This window comes from Capra hircus, chromosome 4 (assembly GCF_001704415.2).
Source record: "Capra hircus breed San Clemente chromosome 4, ASM170441v1, whole genome shotgun sequence".
Lineage (NCBI taxonomy): Eukaryota > Metazoa > Chordata > Mammalia > Artiodactyla > Bovidae > Capra > Capra hircus.
In genome coordinates this window covers 95,460,305-95,485,420 of record NC_030811.1, presented here as the reverse complement: position 1 = coordinate 95,485,420, position 25,116 = coordinate 95,460,305, and the positions used below count along the sequence as shown (strand labels likewise).

At 39.9% G+C, this 25,116-nt stretch overlaps 1 protein-coding gene across 1 annotated transcript in view; it reads left to right on the top strand.

Moving 5' to 3' along the window:
* The window catches only part of LRRC72 (leucine rich repeat containing 72), a 53,325-nt gene that overhangs the window by 8,743 nt on the left and 19,466 nt on the right, over positions 1-25,116 (top strand). The window contains exons 2-3 of the mRNA XM_018047356.1: positions 4,615-4,684; positions 24,496-24,577. Of these exons, the coding sequence (XP_017902845.1) occupies positions 4,615-4,684; positions 24,496-24,577 (152 nt within the window). The remainder of the gene's footprint in view (positions 1-4,614; positions 4,685-24,495; positions 24,578-25,116) is intronic.

The window sequence follows — 25,116 nt, the reverse complement described above, 5'->3', positions numbered from 1 at the left end:
ACACTGGCATGTGTTTGCAGTGTCTCGGCCACACTGGGTTTTCCCCCTCTCACAGCGTGTGTGCTTTCCCTGTCTACACTGCTTAGGCTCTAGGTTGCTCTGCCGGGATCTGTCTGAGGCCGGCCCTGGGTTGTATGCACTTCCCAGGTCTAAGCTGCTCAGATTCAGGTACTCAGGTAGTCCTCAGAGGTGCAGACTCAGTTGGACCTGCGTTTTGTTCCCTTCCCAGATCCGAGCAACTCAGGTGACGAGGTGTTTGGCGAGCACGGTCGCTGCAATTTATTGCCTCCCCTGTCCCTGCCAATTGGTTTTCTGGGTGTACAACCAGCGCACCTTCTCAGGCGGATGTTGACCGTCCAGAATCCCAAGAAGTCTTGGTTAGTGACGAAGCCTGCTTACAGTTTGGTAGATAATGCCTCTCTGGGGCCGCAATTGCCACCTTCCGGCTCTGGCTGTCTCCTGCGGGGAATGGGCTGGACCGTAGCTGTCTGGCTCTGCCCAGTCCTTTGTTCTGTGAGCGGGCCTGACGGTGTCTTAGGTTAGGGCTTTTCGCGTGGTAGCTATCCCACAGTCTGGTTTGCTAGCCCGTTAGTTCCCTCAGATTGCCCTCGGGGCAATCAGGGCCGGTCCTTACTCTAAGCGAAGCAGCCCGCACCTCCCTGGCCAGCCCCCGTTTGCTAGTGGCGGATGCAGGCGTCTGCACTGTTTCTCCGCTGGGGGAGTTACCGTTGGGCACATAATCTGTGGGGTTTAATTATGTATTTATTTTTCCTCCCAATTATGTTGCCCTCTGTGGTTCCAAGGCTCACCACAGACTCGGCAGTGAGAGTGCTTCCTGGTGTTTGGAAACTTCTCTTTTTTAAGACTCCCTTCCCAGGATGGAGCTCCATCCCTACCTCTTTTGTCTCTTTTTTTGTCTTTTATACTTTTCCCTACCTCCTTTTGAAGACAATGGGCTGCTTTTCTGGGTGCCTGATGTCCTCTGCCGGCATTCAGAAGTTGTTTTGTAGAATTTACTCAGCGTTCAAATGTTCTTTGGATGAATTTGTGGGGGAGAAAGTGGTCTCCCCGTCCTATTCTTCTGCCATCTTAGGACCACCTCCAGTAGTAGAGTTTCTATCATTGTCTTCTACTAGCCTCACCTTAAAATGTAATAGCCTGTTATTAATTTAGGATAAATTTATATGCAAAATAAACCTTCCTGACTTAAGTTAAATTCTCCTCAAAAGTGAGCCATTTTATTATATTATCTATAGTAGAGTGTCAGTACAACTATTACAAGAAAATTAATTTGACAGTGATGTGACAAAGTTGATATTTTATAGCATTAATATATGAAAATAACTTTTCTGGGAATCCTTGTAGAAACACTCTAAATGAGGCTTGAGTTTCTCTGCTACCATGTAGTGGCTGCTTTATTTTTCACAGGAAAAAAGTGGAGCTGACGTACCACCCTTGTTGTCCAGTGCGATAAGTGTGTCAGTGTCCAAAATTAGCTACACATCTTTAATGAAAGAGGAGACTGCATTATGTATACAACTATATTACTAGTTGCTTTGAAGGAACCCAGAATATTTTGTTGTGTCAGGGAAGTACTTGAAGACTAATGGCACCTGTCAAAAGGACAAGGTGGTCTACTTGAAAAGCCTTCTGTTTGGGATAACCTGAGAATAATTTTTTTTAATTGATAAAAGACTGAGAAAAAAGTCTTCACATCTGAGAAGGATGAAGATGGGAAGGAATGAGAGAAAGAAAGGGGAGAAGCAGATCTTTTTTTACCAAGTACCAACTAAGAAATGTAAAAAGAATGAGAGGATTAGAAAAATTACCATTTCATAATCCCAAACGTACTGATTCAGGTCAATATTATTAATCAAAGCTAAAGCCACTGAATAAATAGTTATTGAGAACCACCAATCTGTTCTCTGCAGGTTGGCAGTTACCAGAGGGGAGAGGGATTTGGGGGTAGGGCATGAAATAGGTGAACATGATCAAGAGGTACAAACTTTCAGTTGTAAAATAAGTAAGCGTTGGGGATGGAATGTATGAGAATACAGTTAATAATATTGTATTAGCTTTGTATGGTTTCAGCAACTGGATTTCATCTGATGATCATTTTGCAGTATGTCCAGTATCAAATCACTCAGAAATTTGCCCCAGATATTACTTTTCAATGATAAGATTTGTAAATACTTTCACAGTGAAGAGAACTGGAAAATATAGCCTTAACCAAATCACTGAACTTAGCTTCACCAACAGGGTGAACAGGTAGCTCAGTGGTAAGGAATCTGCCTGCCAGTTCAGGAGACATAAGAGATCCCTGGGTCAGGAAGATCCCTTGGAGTTGGGCATGGCAGCCCACTCCAGTATTTTTGCCTGGAGACTCCCATGGAGAGAGGAGCCTGTAGGGCTGCAGTCCATGGGGTTGCAAAGTGTTGAGCATGACTTAGTGACTGAGCACACACACACAACCTTCACAAAGAGTGGGGCAAAGTGGCATCATTGTGCCTCCTGATGTGGTGTAGTAATTACCCACTGTTGAAATTTTAAAATGACCTTATTTAAATTTAATCATGAGGTAGCAATCAGACCCCTCAAGAATGTGAGAAATTCTATCAGACAACTGTCCTGGACTCTTCAGAAAGTAAACGTTGAAGGCAATAAAGGAGAGAAGGTGACTATTTTTAATTTAGGAAGACTAATGGATTATACAGAGTATATCATGCAAACTGCTGTGCTGAATGAACCACAGGCTGGAATCAAGATTGCTGGGAGAAATATCAACAACTTCAGATACACAGATGATACCACTCTAATGGCAGAAAATGAAGAGAAACTAAAGAGCCTCTTATGAGGGTGAAAGAGGAGAGTGAAATATCTGGCTTAAAACTCAACATTCAAAAAACTAAAATCATGACATCCAGTGCCATCACTTCATGGCAAATAAATGGGGAAAAAGTGGAAGGAGTGACAGATTTTATTTTCTTGGGGTCCAAAATCACTGCAGATGGTGACTGCAGCCATGAAATTAAAAGACGCTTGCTCCATGGAAGAAAAGTTATGACCAAGTTAGATAGCGTATTAAAAAGCAAGAGATTGCTTTGCCAAAAAAGGTCCGTATAGTGAAAGCTACAGTTTTTCTGGTAGTCAAGTATGGATGTGAGAGTTGGATGATAAAGAAAGCTGAATGCCAAAGAATTGATGTCTTCATATTGTGAGACTCATGAGAGTCCCTTGGACTGCCCTGAATATTCATTGGAAGGAGATCAAACCAGTCAATCCTAAAGGAAATCAACCCTGAATATTCTTTGGAAAGACTGATACTGAAGCTGAAGCTCCAATACTTTGGTCACCTGATAGGGAAAAGCCAACTTGTTGGAAAAGACCCTGATGCTGGGAAAGATTGAGGGCAGGAGGAAAAGGGTGGGGGGGGTGGGGGGTGGGGGGGAGGAAAGAGGCAGAAGATGAGATAATTGGATGGCATCACCGACTCAATGGCCGTGAATCTGAGCAAACTCTGGGAGATAGTGAAGGACAGGGAAGCCTGGCATGCTGCAGTCCATGGGATCACAAAGAGTTGGACACAACTTAGCAACTAAAACACAAACAATGGGTTATACCAACTGAAAATGGGTTATACCAGTGCATCAGTGTTGATGCAATTCTGGGTTTAAACAAGCAAAAATTCTGTTAAAAAAAAAAAAAGTAGGGACAACAGGAACAATTTGAATATGAATAGCAGTGTATTAGATGATATCGTTTAATTCAATTTTAATTTTCTCAGGTGTGATATTGGTATGGTGGTTAAGCAGGAAAATGTCCTCGTTTGAGGGATGCGTGTGCTGAAGTATTTATGAATCAAAGCCCTGGAGTCATGTCTGCAACTTATTTTCAAACGATTCACCAAGAAACTTATCAACTAGCAAATAGGTAAATAGTGTATACAGATAAGAGAGTGAACATAAATGTGGCAAAATATTAAAATTATGGGCTTCTCTAGTGACTCAGTGGTAAAGAATCCCATGGACGGAGAAGCCTGGTGGGCTACCGTCCATGAGGTCACAAGAGCTGGACATGGCTGAAGTGACTTAGCACACACACATATGATAAACAACAATGGGAGAATAAAACACTTCACTCATTCTCTGCCTCTTCAGGCCCTGCAGTTTCCATGTCTTAAATCCAGTTTGGCCAAGATCTGGACAACCTCAAACTAAAGACCGCGTAGGCAGCCCTGAAGCAGGAGCCGATGCTGTTTCCCACATTGACCTTAAGTCTGACGTCTTCTGCTCTTACTTTTGTTCCTCTGGCCTCTCCTCAGTGAAGTCTTTTAAAATTAAGGTCCCAATAAATTCAGTCGTAATGAGGTATAAATTCTACTAACGTGATAAATTTCCTCCTTTTAGTATTTGCTTTAACTGGCTGACAAAAATCTTAATCCAAGAATGAAGTTTTAAAGGTGGAATGTAGGAAATTAGCCTGTATAAATGTGCCAATAATTTTGAAAGGACAGAAAGAGGCCTTTTCAATTCTCCCCAAGTCATACTATATAAGCAACTTTAGACATGAATAAATTAATTGTTGCTAATATTCACTTTCTCTTTTCCTTTCCAGGGAGCTGACAGAGGTCATTGATCTTTCTAGGTTTAAAAAATTAAAATACTTATGGCTACATCATAACAAGGTAGTGTGATATTTGATCTTTACATGGCTCTCTGATTAAACTACAATCTTAATTTCATGTTTTTAATAGAACTGGTCATTAAAAGTATTAATATTTTATAATCCTAATTTTAATATAGGTAAGAAACTATATGTATATACAAAGTGGTATAGCGCTAGTGGTAGAGAATCTGCCCGTCAACCCTGAAGACTTAAGAAACGTGGGTTTGATCCCAGGGCTGGGAAGATCCCCTGGAGGAGGGCAGTATTCTGGAGAATCCTCATGGGCAGAGGAGCCTGGCGGGCTACAGTCCACAGGGTCGCAGACAGCCAGAAACAATTGAGGCGACTTTGCACACGTGCATATTGAATAGGTCAATTGGTGAGATGTTGCCAGATGGGAGCTTTACTTTTTCCTCCCGTGTTCTATCAAAACTGTTAAACGTAAGCTGCTGCTTCCCAGTTTCCTGAAAGAAAACTTGTGCAGTCTCATGACTTTTTTTCTCTCTCTCTTTTGTCGTCCAAGAACTTTCAGTCCGTTTTAAGCCAGTCTTAGGCTCAGTTCAGAAATGAGAATGTGGAGATGAATATGTTAATTCATAAATGAGACATCCCCCATCTCTCCTCTCTTATTCAGCTAGGGCTGACTGCGGATGGCCATCTGCCTTCTTCACTAGCAAGAGGATGTGGCTGGTTGTTTTCTTGCCTCATACCTCTATCCCAGCCTTCGCAAGTTAGTATGGAATGGAGAAGTGTAGAGGCAGTGGAAAGGCCAAGGAAAAGCAAAGTTATTTTTCAGTTTGCACCCACTGATATTAACAATGTTCAGAGTTTATTGTTTTCTCCCATTGGGTTATTCAGAAGTCCCCTCTGCTAGGTTTCTCCAACTCTGATTCCTCTTTGCTGGCCACTCCAGACCTCCCCTAACCTTGCATCCCAATCGCTCTCACATCTGAGCATCTCTTGCCTTGGCAAACTGCCCTCTTGGGCAGGATCCTTTGTAAAGTGCCCTAGCTCAACATTCCTCCTAAGGTTCTGCGTGCATTCCCCAGAACTCACACACATTGTCCTGCCATGTGAGGGACTAATTACCTCCCAAGCTGATCTAGCTTCTTCAGGAAGTGCCAGGCACTCAGCCATCATGTCACCAGCTGCCAGGAAGGCTCATCAAGGTCACTGAGTGTGGTCCTTGAGGCTGCTCTTAGAGGCCAGGGTTAGTCGGCAGAGTCTTCCCACCTCCTCCTCCATAGTGGGGCCAAACTGGAGATCCAAGCTTTCTTCAAGTCAAAGAGCGGGACTGAACTAAAATTCAAGCCAAAACAATTACTATAGTTAGCGAGTCAGTCATTCTCAACTTTCTGAAGTTTGACTTTCCAACAGCTTGTATTTTGTTCATTATAAATTGATGATCCGGTCTTAGCATTCTAAATTTAAACTTTCAAACACCAGCTGATTAAAAAATAACAATTTGAGTTTTTAGTAGTGGTCTGCTTGTCAAGCAATAGTCCAGATTCACAGCACTGAATCTTTAAGCAGCCATGTTTATAAACATATTTCAATATTACATTGCAATTTGTCTGTTTTTTTAACCAATTAAGTGGAAAATGGAAAAAAGTTCTTCTAGTATTAAGTGCAAGCATAAGTTGCATAAGCTTGAAATAATTTCTAGGAGAACAAGCACAAATACCTTCAAGGCCCAGGCAGCTAACAACTGAAATGGAAAGTGCACAACCTACTTAAGGGCATACAAGTTCAAAACTCTTAAACACTCGGCCAAAAATTATCCTGGGTCGCAGTGTGTGACCTCCAATTAGAAAAAGATGGAACTCATCAAGCATGGCAAAAGTGACTAATCTTTGTTTTTCATGTGTGTTCCTTGTGGTGTTCAGTGTTCAGCTTTGAAGGAAAGAATGTGTACAAATGTTGGCAGTATGTCTAAAGGGAAAGATGTGATTAGGGATTTTTAATATTTTTTTGGCTTTCTTGTAGTGGACATCATCCCACCTTCAGGCAGTCACTGAATTTTCATACAGTTGACTTACAGATGCATTATATATATAGGAAAGGATTGCATACACTGTCAATTATTGTACTTTGGTTTTGAAGGGGGATTGGTGGAGAAAGGGTGCAAAAAATGGGCTAAATTCTCTTCTAGTGTTTGATTATTTATGTTTAACAAACTATATTCTTTCCCAAATAGCAATCACTTAACTTTGTTCTTTAAAAATTACTTAGATTGTTAGATGACATCTTCACCAAGTCAATGGGCATAAATTTGAGCAAACCTTGGGAGATATTGAAGGACAGGGAAGCCTGGAGTGCTGCAGTCCATGGGGTCACAAAGAGTAAGACATGACTTAGCAACTGAACAACAATTCCATATAATCCTGAAAAGATATCATATTCAAATAAATTTTAAGTGGTCATGAGATGAGTGAATAAGCCAATGTGAATTTTGGGGTTGATCAATAGTTGACTGGTTGCTAAGTTTTTAGAGTATTCACACTCCATGAAAAATTAAAGTCTTATTGAGCATCTAAAACTCTAATGCGCATATTAGTTATGATAGTTGCTGCTGCTGCTGCTGCTGCTGCTACTAAGTCGCTTCAGACGTGTGCGACTCTGTGCGACCCCATAGACGGCAGCCCACCAGGCTCCCCCGTCCCTGGGATTCTCCAGGCAAGAACACTGGAGTGGGTTGCCATTTCCTTCTCCAATGCATAAAAGTGAAAAGTGAAAGGGAAGTTGCTCAGTCATGTCTGACTCTATGCGATCCCATGGACTGCAGCCTACCAGGCTCCTCCGTCCATGGGATTTTCCAGGCAAGAGTACTGGAGTGGGGTGCCATTGCCTTCTCCTAGCTATGATAGTACTTCATCAAAATTTCTATGGAAAAAATGTGATTATTAGTTTTCTCTACAATCTAGATTACACTTGGTGAACTACTATCAGGAAGTTACTATGCCAGTATAGAAATGATATGGAGAATCTTGGTGAGAAACATCAACATTGACAAATGAACATAAATATTTAGATTTGTAATGTTTTGCTAACAGTGGTTTGAATCTGTGACCAGCATTGTTCTTACATTATTGTAGAATATAAATAAATGTCCTTAGATTTATTCCCTACCCTCTGTTTAGGAACAATTAAGGCATAAAATAGTAAAATGAAATGAACACATCCTTTTTGTTTATTCATTTATTCAATCAACAACTTTGTGGAGGCAAATGTACTGATCATTTTATCAGTTGTCTGTTCATTATCCATTATCTTCCTTTACCTGGATAGCAGAATCTGAGTTTGTGTTTTAGTACACACTTGTTGTTACTCAGGTAGGTGGTCCCATTCCCACTTCCAAAGGGTGAAGCCTAAACTTTTTAAACCAGTCAGAATAACCCCATCCTCCTTGTGAGTGGCTAGTCAATGAATGGGCTCATAATCCAATTGTTGCAGTAGAGACTTTGGAGGTAGCTCCTGGGAGACTTCTGTGAAAGGTTTCCTTATTCCTCAAAGAGCACTGGAGGAGAGGTCTGCTGTTTCCTCTGGACATTTTCTGGCCTGGCTTATAAGCCAGAAACCATTCTTCCAACTTGTGGATGTATCCAACATTTTGAGAAAAGCAGAGTTCAGAGAATCATTGAGATTTGAGGCTCTTACAACCTCTGGACGCCTAGATATGTGAGATAATGAGTATTTTAATTTATGTGCCAGTTTGAGTTGAGCTTAGAGATTACTTATAGTCAAAAGCATCCTATCTAATATGGTTTATTCTGTACTTGCTTTAGGCTACTGATAGACTATAACAATGAATATGATGGTACCGGCCCTAGAGGTAGAATTAGGGAGTGGCTATACTCCTGGTGAGGGCATGGTGGTTGCAGACTCCCTGGAATGGAATGAGAGAAAGCAGTGTTTTCGGGAGACGATGAATGAGTGTGGTTTGGTGTGTTTGGAGCCAAACACACTCAAAGGGTGCACACTTCTCCCCATTTTTATGCAATGGGTGATAAAACTGGGGTTTCTAGTCTGACCCTGAACCAACAAATTAAATAGGTACAAATTGTTTCTAAGGATTTGCAATGCCCCAACTCTCCTAGGTTTGTTCAAGCTATCCTGCTTCCTCCTTCATGATGCTCTCTAGGGCTTGCTTTCTCCTTGTATTGTGTAGATATTCACTAGTTCTGTAGCAACTCTCTTTCTGAGTCATCTTTCTCTCATCTCTACTGATGTAATAGTGAGAGGCAGCTGCTCTTAGGTGTACATAAACTGAAGCCTTCAAAACACTCTCTCTTGTCTCATCTTCCAGTGAGCCTGACTGAGGGAATTTTAGGTCACAGTTCATCTTTTCCAGCTTTCCTAAGAATCTGGGTCTGCTTGGACGAGTGATCTAAGCGATTTGCATGTTATACTACAGTTTCAAATAGTCTGTATACATTTGATCTATTTGTGTTTTGGCTCACTTCCTCAAGTTTTTTTTTTTTTAAACAGATGTTTAATAATGAGTGTATAATATTTCCACAATGCTAGTGTCTTTCTATTTCTGGAAGATCTAGTAGTACTTGGGTATATTCTATTTATCACAGATTACAGTAAGCATTTGATGAGACACCTGTATATAATGCCTCACCAAGCAACTATCCAAAATACAATCTGAGTTTCTACCACGTAGCAAAAACTGAATAGTTGACAACTCTTACAAAGTAAATTTCAATAAAAATACATCTGACAAAGTCATGCTTCATCATTAAAAAGTAATGAAAATATTTATAAGAACATTTTCCACGCTAAAATAAGCAAAATCATTTCAAGAAAGAGTGAGCTCATTCTTCTGTGCCATAAAGATACGTTGTTTTTCCCCATCTCCCAGACAGGCAGCACATATTGCAAATTTGGTAAAGGGCACACGTGTGTGTATTTTAGGAAGGCATATTGATATACAAAACTAGCAAGTCAAAATTTGAAAATTAAAATAATTATTTGTATGTACAGTTTTAAATATTTGTAAAGAACTCTTTGGGCGGCAATACCTTTATTTTCAGGTAGTTTTCACAACATGCTTTGCCTCATGAAAGTTTAGTTGGTTCCTTTAATCAGGTTTAGGTATATATACATTTATTTATACATGCCATACTTTGTTCCAAAAACTATTTAGAGCACCACAAATCCTGTGGTAGTGCATATGAGAAATTAATGATTAAAATGAACTGGCATGCATTCCTTATAATTTGGGCTCTTATGTGTTTCTGTTATCTCAGTGTAATATTAATTATCTCTCTTATGTCAACTTTGTTGAAAGAATTATATTTTGCCAAATATTTAAAACTTCAAAAAAGTAACCTAAATAAGATTTCACTGCATGGTTGTGAAATTCATATACACTATATATCTAGTTGCTTCCCAGGTGGCTCAGTGGCAAAGAATCCACCTGCCAGTGCAGAAGATGGGTTCCATACCTAGGCTGGGAAGATCCTCTGGAGAAGGAAATGGCAGCCCGCTCCAGTATCCTTGCCTGAATATTCCCATGGATAGAGGAGCCTGGCAGGCCATAGTCCATGGGATCACAAAAGAGTCGGACACCACTAGCAACTAAACAGCAACAAGATATCTAATTACGATCCAAAAAATGTAACCTATTTGGGGGAAAAAGTGTATATAAAAATGTCAAGAACATGGAATAAAGAGGGAAAAACATGAGAATGAAGATCTATTTTCATTGTACAAAAACAATTATTTCTCAATATTTTTAAAGTGTAGATTTTATTTCTAAGAATTGTATACATTTTAAACTGATCCAAATGAATGTATCATGTTCACTAACAGGAACACCATATATATGAACTTAGAAATCCTAAAAGTATACTGAAATTTTTCTTTTTTTTCCTCCTATATAATTCCATGTATATTATTAAAATTGTTCCCAATACTTAAGAATTTCATGTAAATTTAGGGCTATTGTAATTATAATATCAAACATGCAATAATATACTCCTTTAAATAACACATAATTATAGAATTTTTCAGAATTGTATATGCCATTTAATCTCTGGTCTAGGGGTCTTTAAAGCCCCAAGGTTTTTCAACTCTGATACTACCAACCTTCTGAACTGGATCATTCTTGGTTGTGGGGGTGATATTGTGCATTTGGGGATATTTAGCAGCATCCCTGGCCTCTACACACTGTATATCAGATTTCTCCCCAGAAGCAACAACTAAAAATATCTCTAGACATTATCAAATGCTCCCTGGGGTACAAAATTGCTCCTCACTCAGAATCCCTCAAAGACAGTAAACAGAGTGATCTGTGGAAATCTAAGTCAAAACATGTTACTCTTCTACTCAAAATCTCTAATGGTTACCTATTATTTTTAGCTGAGTTCTTTCAGTAGCCTAAAGGCTCTGCACACGTAGGCTGCCAGCTTACCTCTCTGACCTCAATACCTCTTCTCTCCCTAACTTACCGACCCAACAGCACCATGCACCCTCTTATCTCTGGACCTACATACACTGGAGAAGGAAATGGCAACCCACTCCAGTGTTCTTGCCTGGAGAATCCCAGGGATGGCAGAGCCTGGTGGGCTGCCGTCTACGGGGTCGCACAGAGTCGGACACGACTGAAGTGACTTAGCAGCAGCAGCAGCAGTCTTCAAGTGCTCCTGCATAGATATTCTCATGGCTGACTCCCTTTTCCTCATCAAGAATTTGTTCAGCTATTACATGCTCTGTGAGGTCTTCCTGACCAGCCCATTTGAAATATAACATTATATCCCTGTTGGCACCCTCAATCTCCATGCTTAATTTTTTTCCCATAGCATTTATCAATTGATTCCATAATACACAACTTACTTATTGTAAGTATTATTTGTTTTCTCTTTCCCTGCTAGAAAAAAAGACAGGGTTTTGTCTGTTTTTTTCATCGCTATACCACTGAATTTAACACCATAGTAGCTGCTCCACGAGTATTTGTTGAATGGAAAAATGTGTACATAAACATTCTAATATTTTCTCATAAATATAATATTTCCATTTTGTCAGTGAATCACAAAAGTCATGTAATGGATCATAAATTATAAGTTTAGGGAGGGTAACTTGACAATATTTTACGTAATACACTTTTTCGTTTCTTCAAAAATAGTTTCCAGGTTTTGTTTCTTCAGTTTCTGTTTTGTTTTGTCTTTTAAGCATCTGCCAAGCTGAACTTTTCTTTGCAAAGGTGGTAGTTAAGGTAAACAGAAGTTCACTTAACAGAAGCACGCTTTAGCTGAGTTAAGCAGGAAAGTAATATATTGAAATGATACTGGGTGAATATTAGGTAGTTTAGGAATCAAATGTAGAAAATTCTTAGGATCAAAGAAGCCACGGCCACAGCCATATCACAGAAGTGGCTTCCACACGCACTGTTGACTTGCCGATCAGCAGGAGAAGCCCCCACCCGCGCTGCTGTTTTCCTGTCCCCATTCCTGCTGCCTCATTTCCACTGCAGTGGGGAATTTCATGGCTGCAATCACCATCTGCAGTGATTCTGGAGCCCCACAAAATAGTCTGACACTGTTTCCACTGTTTCCCCATCTATTTGCCATGAAGTGATGGGACCAGATGCCATGATCTTCGTTTTCTGAATGTTGAGCTTTAAGCCAACTTTTTCACTCTCCTCTTTCACTTTTATCAAGAGGCTTTTTAGTTCCTCTTCACTTTCTGCCATAAGGGTGGTGTCATCTTCATATCTGAGGTTATTGATATTTCTCCCAGCAATCTTGATTCCAGCTTGTGTTTCTTCCAGTCCAGCGTTTCTCATGATGTACTCTGCATAGAAGTTAAATAAGCAGGGTGACAATATACAGCCTTGATGTACTCCTTTTCCTATTTGGAACTACTCTGTTGTTCCATAGAGTCTAACTGTTGTCCAGTTAGAACTGTTAGAAATGTTAGAACTGTTAGAACAGTTAGAACTGTTAGAACTGTTGTCCAGTTCTAACTGTTGCTTCCTGACCTGCATATAGGTTTCTCAAGAGGCAGGTCAGGTGGTCTGTTATTCCCATCTCTCAGAATTTTCCACAGTTTGTTGTGATCCATAGTCAAAGGCTTTGGCATAGTCAATAAAGCAGAAATAGATGTTTTTCTGGAACTCTCTTACTTTGTTGATGATCCAGTGGATGTTGGCAATTTGATCTCTGGTTCCTCTGCCTTTTCTAAAACCAGCTGGAGTATCCCTATTATAATAGTTTAAAGAATTAGCTAATTCTATACATTAGCAACATTTCTGCACACTCTGCCCTTGTTTGTTAGCCCCCAGATGCAACAACTTTCAGTTTTATAAGTAATCTTTTATTGTTTAGCTGCATATCTCAAAGTCACATGCTGGTATTGCTGCCACTTGATTTTTCCCATTTAGACAATAGCTATTGAGTTTTCCACAAAAAATGAAGATTTAATGCTTTGTCTTTCCTGCCTCCACTTACATATTTTCCATACACAAGCATACTTTCCATTTCCCATTCCCCTAATGTGGCAGTGTTGTGATTTTGGTTAAATCAATATTCACTGGCTATGTTATTATGACAACCTATGCTCTTCAGAGCTAAGCCATGTGTTAAGCTCTAGCTATTTTCCCTTTATTGTATTTCCTCTACTTCCCAGGATTTTATTTTCCTTTGATTTGTAAGTAGTTTTTTTGTTCTGGGTTGAATTGTTTCCCTCCCCCAAAATTTATATGTTGAAGTTCTAGACCCCACTGTCTCAGAATGCGACTGTATTTGGATATAGGGCCTTTATGAAAGTGAAAGTCACACAGTCATGTCCGATTCTGTGATCCCATGGACTGTAGCCCACCAGGCTCCTCTGTCCATGGAATGGGTTGCCGTTTCTTTCTCCAGGGGATCTTCCTGACCCAGGGATTGAAGCTGGGTCTCCTATGTTGTGGCAGATTCTTAACCAATTGAGCTACTAGGGAAGCTACTAGGACCTTTATAGAGGTAATGAAGTTAAGATGGGGACATTAGGGCGGGCCCTAATCCAGTGTGACTGATGTCATCGTAGAAGAGGAGATTAGGATACAGAGGGAGAGAAGAGAGAGAGCAAGAGTGAGAGTGAAAATGGGAGGGAGGAGAGAGAGGGTCAGAGGGGAAGAGATAGGGAGAAAGAGACAAGGAGGAAGAGAGAGAGAAAGAAAGAGAATAGACGTGTGCATACAGATAGAAAGCCATGTGAAGGTATCAGAAGGTGGCCATGTACAAGGAGAGAGGCATCAAAATGTAACCAGTCTTGCCAGAACCTTGATCTTGGACTTTAGCCTCCAGAGCTATGAGGAAATAAATTTCTGTTGTTTAAGACACCCAGTCTGTGATATTTGTTATGCAACCTAAACAAATGAATATACTTTTTATTAGTTACTATTACTTATTCAACCCAAACTCTCTCCCAGTCTATTCTCTCCCAAATCTATTCAATGAATCATTCAGTAGCTTTTGTTTCTTAAAGAAGTATACCCAAAACCTTCTGACGTGCTCCTCTCTGGACTTCCTGCAATGTATCCCTCTGTGCACAATTTTAATCGCCCTTCATAACCATACCAGGGACTCCCTTTGCCCCCTCTCGTTTCTTGTATTGTGTGTCTTACATTTTTCTGAACTGCATTCTCCAGCGGCTTTGTGAGAAAGTGTTCCATGTGGTAATTTTTTTTTTTAAGATTGTGTATGCCTGCAATTGTGTATATTCAGTGTTCATATTTGGACAAATATTTTGGCTCATTGGGTTGGTAGAATTCTAAGCTAGAGATAAGGCATCACTCCACTGTTTTGTATTTTTTCAGTGTAACTTTTGCGGAATATGAAGCCATTCTTCCTTCTGATTCCTGATCCTTGAATATGATGTGTGTGTGCACATGTGAGCACATGTGTTCTGTCTGGAGAACAGTGTTCTGACATTTTACAGTGATGTGCTTTGGTGCAGGCCTGTTTTCAACCATTGTGGTGAGCTTGGGGAAATCACAGTCAAGAAACTCATATCTTTCCATTTGGGGAATTTTTGTTGGAGTGTACTGTTGATTTCTTTCTCTTTTATAAATGTCTACCATTCTCTTTCTGGAACTCCTACACAAATGTTGAACTGCTGAACTGGCTCTCTAATTTTCTTTTATTTTCTCCATTTTCTATTTCTTTGGTCAGGTTGCTCTACTTTCCAAGAATTTCTTCAACATTCTCTTCCAACTCTTTTATTACATTTTAGACTACATTCATGTTTTTAATTTCCAAGGGCTCTTTTACCCCTCAAAATGTTATTATTATATTATCTTTATATATGACAGGATTAAACTATAAAGACCTGGCTGCCCACATTCTGAGAGCCAAGCTGGGAAAAGAGGGCTGGGAACCCTCAACAGATAGTGTACATACATTCCCTTAATCTTTCAGTTTTCAGTGGGAACCTCTGTCTTTACATCTCTAGCGGCTACTTGACCAGGAACTCTTGTCTTAAAAGAGTTCCCTTAAAAAAAGTCCCTCATTCCATCCAGGGAATGAATCTCTAGTCTTTTGAGGTGGTAGGGGAGAGGTCCAGTTGCCATGTGGTTATACTGGGAACATTATTGAGAAATAGAATTTCTCTGCTCGGTTAATCCTCTCCTCTTTATCCTCACATCCAGTCTTTGAGCCTTTTTAGAATTTTGTGGTATAAATATAAGATTGTTTTCTGGTTTAGAATTTGACTTTCTTGTTTCTATTAATTCTATTAGCCCTAGATCATATACTTTCCAAAACCATATTGCTATGGTCTAATTTTCTGTTCTCCCTCTCTTTATGAATATACATCTTTTGAAACAATTATTTTATTGTCATTTTAGATAAATATTTGGCTGGAAAAAATTAAATCAATGTTTATAATATAAACTTTTAACCAGAAGTCATTTTCCTCACCAGCAATCATGTGCATAATTCTTAAGTTTCCTTCCAAGTCTGTGATCTTATTTTACAACAATAGACATTTTTTGAAGACACTCTTTATATTGATGGCATTATTCAGATTTAGTGAACATAGTCTCTAAAATTGATTTTACAAGCTGTATCCTAGGGAGCTATTATGGAACATAATTCGAGAGACACTCGGAAATCTTCTCAGAGCACAATACCTATTCAGACTGACCTGAAAGTCAGCAATTAGAGAGTCATCGATCACAATCCTCTAATTGAAAAGAAATAGCAGGGCTTCCCTGATGACTTCACAGTAAAGAATCTGCCTGCAATACAGGAGACATGGGTTTGATCCCTGGGTCAGGACGATCCCCTGGAGAAGGAAATGGCAACCCATTCCAGTATTCTTGCCTGGAGAATCCCATGGACAGAGGAGCCTGGCAGGCTACAGTCCATGGTGTTACAAAAGAGTCAGACATGACTTTGTGACTAACAGGAACAGCAGCAACTACTAGCAGACAGTGTTCTAAGAGAAAGGGGTAAAAGAGAGAACAAAATAATTTAAAAGAAACACCTTTGGGATGGCTATCTTAAGCCTTATCAACAATATAGCAGTTTACCTCTACCAATCTGCAGAAATGGGACTCTAGAGCATGTTGAAAGGGCTTGAAGTGGGGCGTTCAGGGGTAAGAAGATGCTGGGAAAAAGGAATGCTGAAAAGCAACGTGGAGGAAACCAAGAGCAAGTGCATTTACTTGCATATTACTTTGCTTCACACCAATGTTGGGAGGTTCTTTTAGTTTGGACTGATTGGCAATCAGATACATCTGTCTAGTTTCTGCTGGAAGGTCATTGATAAAATTGGAGAAAAACTTCCTAAGGGTTGGAGGCATGAGAGGACAGTGCCTGGGACCCAAAGTTAGCCTGAGATAGGGACAGCCAGAATGAAGCAATTTTTGAGAGAAACCCAGATCCTGTGAGAGATTCAAGATTAGATCAGGTGGATGGGGCAAGTCAAGCCAGTGACTCAAGCTGCATCTGGGAATGAGCTTCACAGCTCAGCTTCCTACCCTGGGTGGTAATAAAGTTCAATGGCTCCCATCAAGGACTCTGGAGTCTGGGCCAAACTTCAGTTCCTCTATATACTAGCTGTGTAGCCCTGTGAACAAGTTACTCAACCTCTCTGTGTCTGTCTTATTGCTTAAATAAGGTAATTTTATTTGTGCATGCATGCTAAATTGCCTCTGTCATGTCTGACTCTGCAACCCCATGGACTGTTGCCCACCAGGCTCTTCTGTTCATGGGGTTCTCCAGGCAAGAATTCTGGAGTGAGTTGCCATACCCTCCTCCAGGGGATCTTCCTTACCCAGGTATCAAACCCACATCTCTTATGTCTCCTGTGTTGGCAGGCAGGTTTTTTTTAACCATCAGTGCCACCTGGGAAGCCCATATATCTATGTAAATATCACATATATATATATCTTCAGAAGACATTAGTACTTTGCCATATGTGTATATATTTAGAATTATTATAGTTCTCCTCTTTTTTCTTATTTGATGCCAAATATTTTGGGGTACATTTTAAACATGTTTTTTGGTTATTGCTGACATAGTAGAAAAAAATAATTGTGGAATATTTTTTATTACTCCATATTTTCCATTACTCTAATAATATTTTCCATTACTTGAAATTATATTCAAGTTAATGTCTTCTGGATGGTTTATATAGAAATTCCCCCAATTTAATGAACCACTTGATGCACTATATGCCAACTTTTGATCTGAGAATCAGACAGTCTTGGATTTGAACCCTTGCTCTGTTATCTTGAGAAAATGTTTAACTTCTCTAAGCCTCAGTTTCCTCCTAGGTAAAAAAAATAAAGAAATAAAACAAATACCATGGGCTACTGTAAGAGTCAGATGACATTGGTGAAAACATCTAGCTTAGTTCCTGGGTCATAGTAAATGTTTAAAAGATATGACTTTTCCCTTGAGTCTAAATCAGTAGTTCCCAATCAAGAATGACTTTGCAACCCCTCTCCTGCCTCATACATAGAAGGGGAATATGCGACAATGTTTGGAAACATTTTCTATTTTCACAACTGGGGTGTGTATGCTACTGACTTATAGCAGATAGAAGCTAGGGATGCTGCCAACCGTACTACAATCCACAGAGCAATTCCACCAATCCCAACAAAGATTTATCTGGTCTCAAATGTCGATAGTTGTAAAGGTTACGAAGTCCTGCCCTAAAAGTATGCCTCCTTAATTTTAAAATCATGCTAGCATAAAAATTTCCCCACTAATGCATCAGTGGTTACCCATAAGAGCTTTATCTTAAACATAAGTGCTCTCCACTCTATCAAAAGTAATGGTTAGGGAGTAAATAGTAGCAGCTATTGTTTATTGACCGCTTGCTATGTGCCAAACCCTGAGCCAAGATATGTTGGTCTTGTTTAGTCACTAAGTCGCATCTGACTCTTTGCCACTCCGCGGACTGCAGTATGCCAGGTTTCCCTGTCCTTCACTATCTCCTGGAGTTTGCTCAAACTTATGGCCACTTAATCATGATGAGTGATGCCATCCAACCATCTCAGCCTCTGTCTCTCCCTTCTCCTCTTGCCCTTATTTTTTCCCAGAATCAGAGTCTTTTCCAATGAGTCGGCTCTTCACATCAGATGGCCAAAGTATTGGAGCTTCAGCATCGGTCCTACCAATGAATATTCAGGACTGAGTTCCTTTAGGATTGACTGGTTGGATCTCTGCTGTCCAAGAGACTCTCAAGAGTCTCTTCATGATCCATCTGTCACATCTGTACATGACTACTGGAAAAACTATGACCATGTGGGCCTTTGTCAGCAGAGTGATGTCTCTGCTTTTGAATATGCTCTCTAGGTTTATCATATCTTTTCTTCCAAGGAGCAAACATCTTTTAATTTCATGGCTGCAGTCACTATCCACAGTAATTTTGGAACCCCAAATCTGTCACTGTTTCCACTTTTTCCCCATTTATTTGCCATGATGGGATTGGACCCCATGATCATAGTTTTTTGAATGATGAGTTTTAAGCCAGCTTTTCACTCCCCTTTTTCACTCTCATCAAGAGACTCTTTAGTTCCTCTTTGCTTTCTGCCATTAGAGTGGTATCATCTGCATATCTGAGGTTCTGATATAATTTGTGAAATATCACGTTCTAATATAAATTTTATGGCAGTCCTTAAAATTGGTAGTGTAGATTTTTCTAAGGGGAAAATTGTAATAATGTTTTACTTTAACAATGGTTTGAGTGTCAAAATAATCAGCAAGTCTTTCAGCTCCCCTTCCTGGATCTTAACTTCGGCAACTTGGTACATTGCAATGTCTATAAGGTCCTGTGAATTTTACCTTGGAACTCTCTCTCAAGAGAGTTTCTTTGATCTTCTTCCACTGTCATTACCGTACTCTGGGATCTGTATATTCTTTTGAACTCTCTTGCTTTTTGAACTCTTCATTTGTTAATCTCTTGTCATTACTGTCTCTTCTAAACAGCACTCTTTCCTGCCATTTTCTTTCAAAAAAAAACTGGTCAATAACACTTCTCTGTACAAAATCTTTTAATAGTTTCCTAGGTTGTCATGATCTGGCTTTATCTCCTTTCACTCCATTTCCCCCAAATTATTTCATCCCAACAAGTAGTGTAATCTTAAAATTCCAATAATCACGGCTCAAAGATGTTAACGTGCTTGAGAAAATTATTATTCTATAATCAAGATGAAATGGTTTGAGTTTATTAGTATTCTTGTGTTAATGCATAATGCAAGAGAAATTGAAACCTCAACTAACTAGTAATGTTCTGTCAATGGTGGGCAGGCAACTGGAGGAGAAAAAAAGAGAAGAAAAAGTCATGATTTGCCCTGGTGTTCTCTTTCCATGCTGATGTTAAGTGTGGCTATCATTAGATTAGGGATTGATGAGGGGAAGGACAAAAAGGTAATGAGTGGCTGTCAGGAGGTTAGCAGGAAGAGTGGAAGGGATAGGAAGCAACTGGGACCACCCCTCACTGTGTCAATGGTCTCTCCTACTTGGCACAAACTTTGCCCCTCTCAAAAAGCTGAAGTGAAATTACTAGTGTTTCTCCTTCACAAGTGCTGATGTAATTAGGTACAGATCAAGTGGGCCTTAGAAAGCATCACTACGAACAAAGCTAGTGGAGGTGATGGAATTCCAGTAGAGCTATTTCAAATCCTGAAAAATGATGCTGTGAAAGTGCTGCACTCAATATGCCAGCAAATTTGGAAAACTCAGGAGTGTCCACAGGACTGGAAAAGGTCAGTTTTCATTCCAATCCCAAAGAAAGGCAATGCCAAAGAATGCTCAAACTACTGCACAATTGCAGTCATCTCACATGCTAGGAAAGTTATGCTCAAAATTCTCCAAGCCAGGCTTCAGCAATACATGAACCGTGAACTTCCTGATGTTCAAACTGGTTTTAGAAAAGGCAGAGGAACCAGAGATCAAATTGCCAACATCCGCTGGATCATGGAAAAAGCAAGAGAGTTCCAGAAAAACATCTATTTCTGCTTTATTGACTGTGCCAAAGCCTTTGACTGTGTGGATCACAATAAACTGTGGAAAATTCTGAAAGAGATGGGAATACCAGACCACCTAACCTGCCTCTTGAGAAATCTGTATGCAGGCCAGGAAGCAACAGCTACAACTGGACATGGAACAAGAGACTGGTTCCAAATAGGAAAAGGAGTACGTCAAGGCTGTATATTGTCACTCTGCTTATTTAACTTCTATGCAGAGTACATCATGAGAAACGCTGGACTGGAAGAAGCACAAGCTGGAATCAAGATCGCCAGGAGAAATATCAATAACCTCAGATATGCAGATGACACCACCCTTATGGCAGAAAGTGAAGAGGAACTAAAAAGCCTCTTGATGAAAGTGAAAGAGGAGAGTGAAAAAGTTGGCTTAAAGCTCAACATTCAGAAAACAAAGATCATGGCATCCGGTCCCATCACTCCATGGGAAATAGATGGAGAAACAGAGGAAACAGTGTCAGATTTTATTTTGGGGGGCTCCAGAATCACTGCAGATGGTGACTGCAGCCATGAAATTAAAAGACGCTTACTCCTTGGAAGAAAAGTTATGACCAACCTAGACAGCATAATCAAAAGCAGAGACATTACTTTGCCGACTAAGGTCTGTCTAGTCAAGGCTATGGTTTTTCCAGTAGTCATGTATGGATGTGAGAGTTGGACTGTGAAGAAGGTTGAGCGCTGAAGAATTGATGCTTTTGAACTGTGGTGTTGGAGACAACTCTTGAGAGTCCCTTGGACTGCAAGGAGATCCAACCAGTCCATTCTGAAGGAGATCAGCCCTGGGATTTCTTTGGAAGGAATGATGCTAAAGCTGAAGCTCCAGTACTTTGGCTACCTCATGTGAAAAGTTGACTCATTGGAAAAGACTTTGATGCTGGGAGGGATTGGGGGCAGGAGGAGAAGGTGACGACAGAGGATGAGATGGCTGGATGGCATCACTGACTCTATGGACATAAGTCTGAGTGAACTCCGGGAGTTGGTGATAGAGAGGCCTGGTGTGCTGCGATTCATGGGGTCGCAAAGAGTCAGACACGACTGAGCGACTGAACTGAACTGAACTGAAGACTGAGAGGCAATGAGGTTGAGCAGGACATGTGCATTTTATAGATTCATAATTTAGGACTGCTGCCAATATAAGAAAAAAATTAAATTCACTAAGGAAACCCATTTTCAAACTTTGAATATAAATCTAAAATAGCTTTTCTGAGTTATGAGAGGGCATTAGTAAAATTTCTAATAAATCCTCACTAAGTCAGATAAGTTGGCATCTGTCTACCTGAATCAATCCATCAAAAGTTAAAACATTTTTATTTAACTGATGACAGTATTTCCTGTGATAGATTTTAATAAACATATAAAACTAATTTACAATCATGAGCACTTATTTCTGTACATATAAACCAGTAAGCACTTGGTCAAAACTGTTTCATGAGATTCTTCTCCCTGCTACATCCTGTATTAAGCCGTAAAGTGAGGATTATTCACATTTAACTTTAAGCACTGCTTTTAGAACTTCTCTGCCCCACCCTGTGACTCTACCATGTCTCATCCTCATAACTCAAACAAATCTGTCAAATTTTATCAGGGTTATAAAGTCAATATATATTTTTTTTAAGTAGTGGGATTCTCCTTGCAGGGTAACAAACATTTCTGAATTCAGATCAGAGCTAAAAACTCCCATTATGTACTGTAATGGTTCATTAGAGGAATTATCAAGAGTGCTTTTGACTATTTCCAATTCATATCGCACACCAAATTTCTAATCTCATCTTGAAAGTAAGATTCCACTTCACCATGTAGTTATGAGAATGGAAAGATGGGAAGGATCAGAGACTGAGGAAACATGGTTTCTTTCCTTAAGGAAGACACAAAACCAGTGATCAAGTGATTGCACAAGTCTAAGAAAGTGTTGGATGTGCTCAAGAAAAGGAAGGTTCATGGGATTCAGAGTTATCAGGAAAGGACTTATTAAAGAAAGATGAGCTGTAAAGTAAGAGGATTGTGCTGTACCTTGTCTGCTCCTTGGAAATGGTGGCCAGTTGAGCTGTTAGCCCTGAGTCTGATCTCCTGAATGTATTCAGATTACAGAGTGCTTGGCTCAACTGAGATCGTTGACATGAAGGACAGAGAGCCCGAGAAGATGACATGGCTCATAGACTGGGGCATAAAGAAAGAGAATTCAGAATTAGGCCTTCTTGGGGAGGGGGGCGGGGGGACAGTGGTGAGAAGGGGAAGGTATATCTCAGCGGAAGGGCAGGTGGGTGGCATGTAGAGCATTTAACTACTGAATTAAACCATCGCTAAGGAAATCTGACTCAAAGTCCTGGAGCAGGTGGAAGTTTAGAGAAACAAAATGTGGGTCAAAATGTGGGAAACAAAATGTAGAGAAACAAAGCAAGAAGACAGCGGTGAGATGCAAAGAGATCAAAGAATGGTCTCAATGAATCTCTGGAGCAGTGGAAACGTGTTGTGGCAGCCTGCTCAGGCATGGTGGGAGAGGCATTGCCAGCCTAGGGCAGATCCTTGAGAATAATCAGAAATGTACCAGGAAGAAAAGCCATTCAGTCAAAGAGAAATCATGACTCATACACAGATGCAGAAACAGCTTAGCATTATCTGAGGAGGGAGCCCTTGGCACATAAGAGCCACTTAATAATATGTGATGGTGAATCAGTGGATTTATGGAGCAAAATCCAGTGCTATGACATGGAGCAGAACTATAGGAAAGGTTGTCAAAGCAAAGGGCTGCAAAAGATTCCAGAAGCTTTGAAAACCACACAGTTTAGAGGAGATGCGGTAAGAAAAGTTTGTATTAAGTCAGCTAGACCAGTTCATTCACTCAGTTGTGTCTGACTCTTTGTAGCCCCATGGATTGCAGCACGCTAGACTTCCCTGTCCATCACTACCTTCCAGAGCTTTCTCAAACTCATGTCCATTGTGTCGGTGATGCCATCCAACCATCTCCTCCTCTATCATCCCCTTCTCCTCCTGCTTTCAATCTTTCCCAGCATCAGGGTCTTTTCCAAGAAGTCAGTTCTTACTACCAGATGGCCAAAGTATTGGAGTTTCAGCTGTAACATCAATCTTTCCAGTGAATATTCAGGACTGATCTCCTTTAGGATGGACTGTTTGGCTCTCCTTGCAGTCCAAGGAGCTCTCAAGAGTGTTCTCCAACACCACAATTCAAAAGCATCAGCTCTTTGGCACTCAGCTTTCTTTATAGTCCAACTCTCACGTCCATATATGACTACTAGAAAAACCATAGCTTTGACTAGACAAACCTTTGGTGGCCAAGTAACATCTCTGTTTTTTAATATGCTGTCTAGGTTGGTCATAGCTTTTCTTCCAAGGAACAAGTGTCTTTTAATTTCATGGCTATAGTCACCATTAGTGATTTGGAGCCAAGAAAATTAAGTCTCTCACTGTTTCCATTGTTTCCCCATCTATTTGCCATGAACTGAGGACCAGATGCCATGATCTTAGTTTACTGAATGTTGAGTTTTAAGCCAACCTTTTCATTCTCCTCTTTCACTTTCATCAAGAGGCTCTTTATTTCTTCTTCGCTTTCTGCCATAAGGGTGGTGTCATCTGCATATCTGAGGTTATTGATATTTTCCCCTGCAATCTTGATTCCAGCTGGTGCTTCATCCAGTCCAGCGTTTCTCATGATGGACTCTGCATATGAGTTAAATAAGCAGGGTGACAGTATACAGCCTTGATGTATTCCTTTCCCGATTTAGAACCAGTCTGTAGTTCCATGTCCAGTTCTAACTGTTGCTTCCTGACCTGCATACAGATTTATCAGGAGGCAGGTCAGGTGGTCTGGTATTCCCATCTCTTTCAGAATTTTCCACAGTTTATTGTGATCCACACAGTCAAAGGGTTTGGTATAGTCAATAAAGCAGAAGTAAATGTTTTTCTGGAACTTTCTTGCTTTTTTGATGATCCAACAGATGTTGGCAATTTGACCTTTGGTTCCTCTGCCCTTTCTAAATCCAGCTTGACCATCTGGAATTTCACAGTTCACGTACTGTTGAAGCCTGGCTTGGAGAATTTTGAGCATTACTTTACTAGTGTGTGAGATTAGTGCAATTGTGTGGTAGTTTGAGCATTCTTTGGCATTGCCTTTCTTTGGGATTGGAATGAAAACTGACCTTTTCTGATCCTGTGACCACACACTTTTTAATCACATGTACCTTCAAAGGCAATTCAGTAGCCGAGGCAAGAAGTTGCAGATAATTAATAAAAACAGCAAATGTTAGCTCCTAACTAAATTTATATATGTGATATAATTATGTATAATTTTTGTAGAAAGTATATTGTTCTCTAACTCTCATTTTCAGCTCCATGGAATAACATTTCTAACCAGAAACTATTGTCTGGCAGAGCTATATCTAAACAACAATGCAATATTTGATATAGAAGGTATGTCTTAAATTTTCTCTTTTAATTGAATAGATTTTCAATTAAATAATAACTTTCAACTATGGTATTGCTGAGGAGGACATGGCAACCCACTCCAGTATTGTTGCCTGTAGAATCGCGTGGACAGAGAAGGCTGGTGGACTGCAGTCCATAAGAGCTACAGTACAAAGAGTTGGACAGAACTGAAGCGATTTAGCACATACTCATGCATAGTATTGCTAATGGGGTGGAAAAATCTGTTTTAACATTTCCATTGAAAATCTATGATAGAAACTGTTAATTTTTAATGTTCTTATGTATATGTCATTTAAGTTGTGCTGTTTGATTATGGTTTTAGCTCAATAGTATCATACGTCTTATCCAAAATGTTAAAGAATCTTTTTTTTTAACATAAAAATTTTGCCATTCTCCTGCATCATTGGACACAAACTAGATATTGTGGAAGAAAATTTTTTAACAATGTTTGGGAGCATTAATAAAAATAATGACTTCATAAATAATCTTAAATGTGTTTACTGGTTATATTTTTCCCCAGTAAA